This window comes from Solanum pennellii, chromosome 2 (genome assembly GCF_001406875.1).
Source record: "Solanum pennellii chromosome 2, SPENNV200".
Taxonomy (NCBI): Eukaryota; Viridiplantae; Streptophyta; class Magnoliopsida; order Solanales; family Solanaceae; genus Solanum; species Solanum pennellii.
This window is the reverse complement of record NC_028638.1, coordinates 43,888,137-43,896,094: the sequence shown is the minus strand read 5'-3', so window position 1 is coordinate 43,896,094 and position 7,958 is coordinate 43,888,137. Positions and strand designations below refer to the sequence as shown.

Below are 7,958 nucleotides of genomic sequence, written 5' to 3'. Positions count from 1 at the left end.
ATAATATAATTAAATTAATAAAAATATGTTTTTATAAAAGAATAATCTTTTAAATGTAATGATTGTACACTTAATCATTAATATAATATTAAATGTTTTACCCATCGATAATACAACTAAATAATAAAATTATGCTCTATCTAACATCTTGATTTTTAAGATGAAACGATCATAATTCACACACTCAAAAATGATCAAAGCATACTTTTCTATTAAAAAAAAAAAATACAAAGTTAGTGTTAAATTAGGTCTTAGGCCTAACTCACATCATAAAAAGCAAGTTCAAAGGGAGGAGGATCGTCAAACCCTTACAAAGAGTTCACTCATCTCATTAATCATCAATGTGAGACTTTTTGCTTTAACAACCCAACATTGGGTGAGATGGACCTTCATCTGATACTATGTTGAATTAGGTCTTATATGTACTTAACTCACACCCCAAAAGCTAGCAAGCTAGCTACCGATGTAAAATATTACTCCCTCTGTTTCACAAAGAAGATCTATTTGACTTGGCACGGAGTTTAAGAAAATAAAAAAAGACTTTTGATCATGTGATCCTGAATAAAAGTTATGTCAAATGTACAAAAATTTCCTTTAATCTTATAGCCTTAAACATGTCACGTGAAAAGTTGTTACCGAAAAAAGAAAAAAGGTCAAATTTTTTTTAAACAAACTAAACAGAAAAGAAGATAATTCTTTTTAAAACGGATGGGATAAGAATATTATGCAAGGAGGCAAGAACTTCAATTAACTTGATACATACGCTTTGCGTTACAACAATAACACACCATAATTAAAAATTAAAAACGATCCATAGGTTAAGCAACATTATATACATGATTTTAACCTAATGTTATTTGATAAATACCTTATTTACCCCTGTGTACAGAAAAATTAAATTTCAGTTACTTCTTCATCACCATCAACTCCTTTTGCTGAATGTCCAATTCTTGATGATCCAACCCTTGATGAATCTCCAGCCCTCAACGACCTTAGTGATTCTTGCGGTAACTCGCTTCGATATTGCTGCACAACTAACACTGATGCCGATGTTGAAATCTCACCGGAAATCAACAAGTTCCCCAACGGCCCCAATTCTGGACAATGATGACTTTTTGAATCAAATGCCGAAACCAGTTGTCCCTCAGACATCCTCCCGACTATAAACAAATTACATTTTTTAAATCCGCGAATAACTTCAGTAGTTTCTCTTACATTCTTGACAATACTGTCTTGGAAAACAATAGAACTGTCACCGCTTGATTTCTGTTTCATATCAGAAAGAAAAATCTCGTCCTCTTGTGACGCCGGTACAGGACTGGAGTTCTGAACAATGTCCACGTGGACACTGGCCCCAATAACAGCTGGATCAATTATGAAACGGACCACGTTTAATGTAATGCCAGGGTGCTCTGCGACGCGCATGCCGTAGGCAAGCGCTTCGCGGTCATCATGGCCCCCGAAAAATAAAACCAGGACCGAATAGTTAACTTCACTAGCGGATACATGAGATGCCCCACCGAGCCCTCGATCAATTATGATTCCAACTGAACACGGTGCGTGTTCGAGGACTCTTCTATTCACGTTTCTCAGATCAGCACGAGTTGTTTCGAAATGTCCATCCAATCTCTGATGTTTGTGGAATGGTACAATGATCATCGAGACTCTTTTTCTCTCCGCGCTAGCAATTATGTCTTCGTGCATACTAGACATAGGAGAGATTGCGGTGTTTGGTCTTATCGACACCTTACTGAGTTGTCCAAACGTCTCAAATGCGACAATGACTTGGTTTGATTCGCCTGCTTTCTCTTTATTCCATAAGGGGAGTCCGTTTTTTCGGGCCTTGTGTACCATTAGAATTGCTGAGGGTCTTTCGGTGAGCTCCAAGAGGTGCATTGCGTAGACGCGGAGTCCTTCTTTTTTGTCTGTTCCTCGAGTAGCTTCGATGAGATTTATGAGTGTGGGAATGTTTCTTGTGCCGTGGAAACATGTCAAGATTCGGAGTTGCTTGCTTGTGTCTTTCCTCATTATGGTTCTGTTTTTGTACTCTGTTACAGCCATTTTGGCTGGCTTGTAGGTTGCTATAACTAGTGGTGTTGTCATGAATGTTGTGAAGAGTGCCATCAACACCATAATGGCAAATATTTGATCATTCAATACCTACAAAACAAAACATATCGTTTAGTTACTATAAAAGCATGTCATGAAGGTTATTATTGAAACGAAAGAATGGAAAAAAAAGCTTACCCCTTTATCTTTGCCAATGTTAAGGACAATGAGTTCGACTAGTCCTTTAGTATTCATCAAGAAACCGAGTGCTAACGATTCTTGAACAGATAACTTGCACATGAGAGATACACAAACAGTACCAGCAATTTTCCCAAAACAAGACGTAGCTATAACTAAAACAAGAAGACCCCAAGATTGAGCACCTTGAATAGTAGCTACGTTTGTTTTCAATCCACTAGACACAAAGTATAACGGTAGGAATAACCCTGATACCAAATCCTCCACTTTTTCCACTAAAGCACCAGCAAATGGCCCTTCTTTTGGTACAAGAACACCAACCACAAAAGCCCCAAATAAAGCATGAATTCCAATAGCATCAGTGGCAAATCCCGCGGCCAAAACAATCGCCAATGTTGCACAAACATACAACTCATTCACCGGCTCTCCCTCAGGACATTGCTTTGCCATCCAATTGAATATTCTAGGTGCAATCAATATACAAAGAAGGATAAAACCTGACCCACTCAACAGGACCCACAAAGAAACAATTGGAGACCCCGATCCTACAACATAACATAACAGATGCGAATTCAGAATTTAAATATTTATATTTCTTCAAAATAAAAAAAAAAGTTGCATATGATTCTAATTCTAACCTGAAAGTGCAATAGCAAGAGCTAGTAGAATCCATGCTGCCACGTCATTAACCGCCGCCGCAGACATAGCCATTCGACCAACATCAGTTGTTAATAGCTTAAGTTCAGCTAAAATACGTGCTAAGACAGGGAAGGCAGTGATAGAAAGGGCAACTCCCATAAAGACTAGAAAAGGGGCTTGATTAACCCCTTGGGCAATTGTGGATCGAAGAGCAAAAGATGTCCCAATTCCCAATACAAAAGGGAGAGTGATACCAGCAAGGGCAATACATAATGCTTTTTTTCCGGTTCGACGAAGAGATCTTGGGTCTAACTCAGTCCCAACGAGAAAAAGAAAGAATAAGAGACCAAGATTAGCCAATGTGTCCAACACTGGGAGGCTACTTGGTGGAAATATCGCGTGTAGATAATTTTTGTTACGTCCAAGCGCGGATGGACCTAGTAAAATACCTCCCTACCAAAAAAAGAAAAAAATCAATTGTCAATACACGTACTACGAGTTGATCACTTGATCAACATGCATGTTGGTTTTGGTTTAAATACAAGTATACGATATTAATTTAATTTCAATTGTATATTTCTAATAAGATATCACTCATTTTAAATTCAATAGCTTCAAATTTTGAATCTGCTGCTGACACTAAAAGAGGAATGATGTTTTAGGATAAAGTTATGAAACCATATATCATTAAGAAAAAAAATTGACTCCTTGAAATATCGACGTGTATACTTGATCAATATTAGCAATCAAAGCAAAAGAAAATTACACTTATCAAGATTAAAAAATTATCAAAAAAGTTAAACCTAAGTTTTATTGTTTTAAAAATTGGTTCTTTCATTTATCAACCTTAACTACTCCCTTCATTTTTAATTAAATGTACTTTTCACAATTGATTCAGAGGGATCTGAAGAATCTCCTCTATTATAGAACTGATTTATACTATATATTATAAGTCCATGCTACAAAGTCAATATAAATATATATGATGTGCAATAAGTAAATTAATTTTGGATACTATGATTTTTATATATAAAATATGTTTCTAGACTACATATTCCAAAGAGTTGGTTAGAAACAGCCAGGCTAAATCCTACCCGAGGTACGTTAGAAAAGAAACAATAAAGAATAAATAATAAAATGGAGTAATATGTACGTTCTTAATGAAGGTGGGCTTTTTAATTATTTTTATTAAAAATAAGAAACCTCTAGTTGCATGAGTGCGAATAATTCTACGCCAAATTAGTCCTTTGAACGTGGAGGCAACAATAATGATTAATTTGTTAAGAGGAGCTTCATATCTTCAATAATAAAAGTGTAATATAAAATAAATTAATCAGCAAATATTATCTTAGATCAAGAAGGAGGGTGTAAACATATTGGCTTAAGCTGTGAGAAAGAGGACAAAATGTAAAAGAAGAAAAACTTACGATAATTTCAGCAACAACACGCGGTTGTCTTAGTGGGCGGAGAAGATAGGCGAGGACTCGGGTGAGTACAAGCACCAAACATATTTGTACAATTACCAAAGGGAGTGAATAATGCAACGGATTATCACCTTGTAGTAATCCGCTAGAGGTAGCATGCATCGGCGATGATTCACATTTAACCGCCATAATTCTAATAAGTGAAGTCTGAAATTAATAACCTTAAAAATAAGACAGACTATCGACTAAAATCTCACGAATCCTTTTTGGAAAAAAGAAAAGAAAACTTAGGTACTCCAAAGAGTGAGGAACTAAGGAAACTTGACTTTTGCAATTAAAAGAGTTGTGTGTCCTACATAGGGCATTTAACTCCTGTATTTATATGGAGCCACCAAGTTTTGATATGCCAATTATACCCTTTTGGTGGATAAATTTAATAAATATAATAAGTCAACCATGTTTTAATAATTATTATCATCACATTAAGGAAACTTGACTTTTGCGATTAAAAAAAAGTCTCTCTCTCGTTTTCCTTTTTTCTTTTATTAATCTCTATTTTTATTCGTTCATTACCCAAAAAAATAGTTATTCAATAATACACGCTCAATTTAAAAAATAAAAAGATAATTTATTTTTTATGTTTATTCTATTTTTGATATTAAATTCTACTATTTAATATCTAATATCTAATATATTTTTCAAAGTATATTTAAATGTAATATATTCAAGGGGTGACCATTCGTCTATTTTTTTTTTGTTTTTTTACGTTTTTCAAAAATCAATTTGACTAATTTTCAAAGTTAAATTAGATTAAATTAATTTTATATTTTAAAAAAAATTAGATACAAAAAATACTATAAATTGCAATTTTATACATATCAATATGATTAAAAAATATATCATAAAATGTTAGTTAAAATTTTTATATTTAACTCAAGAAAAGGAGACTATGAAAATTAAAAGTGGACAGAAATAATATTACTCTTATTATCTATTGTTCTTAAACGGTGTGTCGAGTTAATGATGAATAATTATTATTGGACCCAAAGAGTAATTTCGAGCATAACTTTTGATATGTAATTATTTTTAATTCCTCTAAGTTTGGAGCCATAAATTGCGAGTCTGCCTTCTGTTATTTGTCCATAATGAGTAGAAATGTGTACAAATTAGATACTCCCTCCCCCAGTTTTATTTTAAATTGTCTTGTATTTACTTAGCAGGACTAATAAATAAAATCACAATTTATTTTTAAAAAATATACATTATTTTTAGATCAAGACAATTTTAAATGGAAAATTTATTGTATTGAATAATAAAAATATACATTTTATTTTTAGAGTAATGGATGTAGTAACATACCCGAAAACTTCAGTTCCTAATAAAAAATTACGGTCTCCCTTCATTTTAATTTTTACATGTCCTTTAAAAACTATTAATATGAGTATTTTATTACAATATATGTATTAATTAATTTTTAAGTATTAAATCTTCAAAAATAATTCACAAACAAGTTCTTATTGTTAAGGATAAGGTATGATTTTGTTTTTATCTTTTCTTGATACAAAATGACAAGTAAAAGAATAGGCATAATACATATATTGAACCCTAAATTTTTAATTTTGATTTTGAACTTTCATAAAGTACAAACAGACATTTTAACTATCCAACTTTTGAATAAATAAACACAGGAGTCCTACATGACACGATACACGTAGGACAAAAAATGACATGTATGACATGTGTGTCTATCTGTTCAATTTTATATAAGTTTAAGTGTCTACTTGTGCACACCCAAAATTAAAGAACATAAATATGATTCAAACCAAATTAATTAACACATTTATGTATTATGCCCTCAAAATATCATAGCAATTTGAAAAAGTACACACTCTTGCCCAAATAACAATAAGTCAATTGCTTAGATAGACCATAAAGATACATATATCAAGTGTTACACTTGGATTTTTTTATACTCCCGTCGTTCCATTTTATGTGAGGTAGTTTGACTCGAGAAAAAGTTTAAATAAGATATGAAGATTTTTAAAACTTGTGTCCAAAATGAATCACAAAAATTTATGTGGTTATAAATCATTTCATATAAATATTTTATAGTTAAATTACAACTTAATATAAAAATGTGTCATTCTTTTTTAAACTGATTAAAAAAATTGTAAGTCACATAAATTGAGACGAGATGAAGTATCAACATTTTCATTTTGTAGCTTGTTCACATTCACGATAAGGAAAAAAATAATTAGTTATACAATTTTCTCTAATTTGTATTTGAAATTAAAATTTGAATACATAAGAGTAATTTTAAAATTTGATGATTTTTTCTTCATTTAAAAGAGGTGAACAAGTGCATATAGGAGATGATAGATTCAATTCAAGGGTTTTAAATAAATTTTAATTTCTTAAAAGAATATTCAAAAAATGTGAATCTAAAAGGGGTGGTGGGACCCAGGGATGGGAAAAAACTTTAGATTAAAGCACGTTGTAATAAAAATCACGAGTCAATTAAATATAAAAACATTTTTGGTACCACAATAATTCACAATATGACTCCTCCCAATTTCATTTTATTATATGCATTTATTGATGTCAACTATAGGTATAATAATTAATAAATATTACTATATATATTTCTTTGCATCATTTCGTATTGCCATGTGTAATCTTTTCTTTTTCACTCTCTAATGGACGATAATCTCCTTTTTGTTTAGATGATTGACAGTACGTATGATTAAAACGTAAAAATTTAAGGAATCTCATAGTGTAATTCAATAATTACACTCTGTCCCGATAAATTTAGTATTTACTAAAAATTTCTTAAAATTTTTGTGTCGTGATACTTTAGACTCTAGTGATACATGGTAAATGATACATGGTAAATTTAAACTGTTAAGAAAAAAATGGGGAAAAAATGGTACATTTAAACTTGTTAACTAAAATAGCTTAAGTTACGGTAACAGGTCATTAATCAGCATTAAATTAGCACGTAATTGAATATTAATTTCAAATTTTGAAAATCAAAGATTATATTATCTATTTTGAATACAATTTTCAAAATCGAAAATACATAGAAAACATTATGATACACAACAAATTCATGTATCAATGCATCGTCTAAAACACTATACACACGGATTCAAAATGTATCAGCAAGCACACTTGATGGATTCAAAATGTATCAATGCATCATCTAAAACACTATACACACTTGATGGATTCAAAATGTATCAGCAAGCACACTGATTCAAAATGTATCAGCAAACACTTCATGTATCAAAGCATCGTCTAAAACACTATACACACTGATTCAAAATGTATCAGCAAGCACACTTGATGGCGCAGTTATTGAAATTAATCACTGATACATGATAAAAAATTTCAAAAAAGAACAGATTGATTTTTCAGTTAGTAGGATTCTTTTTTTAACATTAAAGACAAAAAGGAACAGATTGATTTTTCAAAGAGTTCAAAACTATAAACAAATATATATAATTTAAAACTCTTTCATAGAGAAAAATTAAGAAGAAAAATTGGGATCGTCTGTGATAATTGGGTCGGCATCGACCCGATTTTCAGCAAAATCATCAACTTGGATTTGATCAAGCACAAGTACTAATCCCATGGCAAAGGCACAAT

The 7,958-nt window shown here is 31.6% G+C and overlaps 1 protein-coding gene across 1 annotated transcript; it reads right to left on the bottom strand.

Annotated features, from left to right (window-relative positions):
- Window positions 1–722: 722 nt before the first annotated feature.
- LOC107009600 (cation/H(+) antiporter 18-like) lies at window positions 723–4,661 on the bottom strand. The gene is made up of 4 exons (XM_015208943.1): window positions 4,314–4,661; window positions 2,886–3,339; window positions 2,248–2,792; window positions 723–2,160 (listed from the first exon to the last, which is right to left on the bottom strand). The coding sequence occupies exons 1-4, from the start codon at window positions 4,497–4,499 to the stop codon at window positions 895–897; spliced, it is 2,451 nt and encodes an 816-aa protein (XP_015064429.1). The 5' UTR covers window positions 4,500–4,661; the 3' UTR covers window positions 723–894.
- Window positions 4,662–7,958: the final 3,297 nt, after the last annotated feature.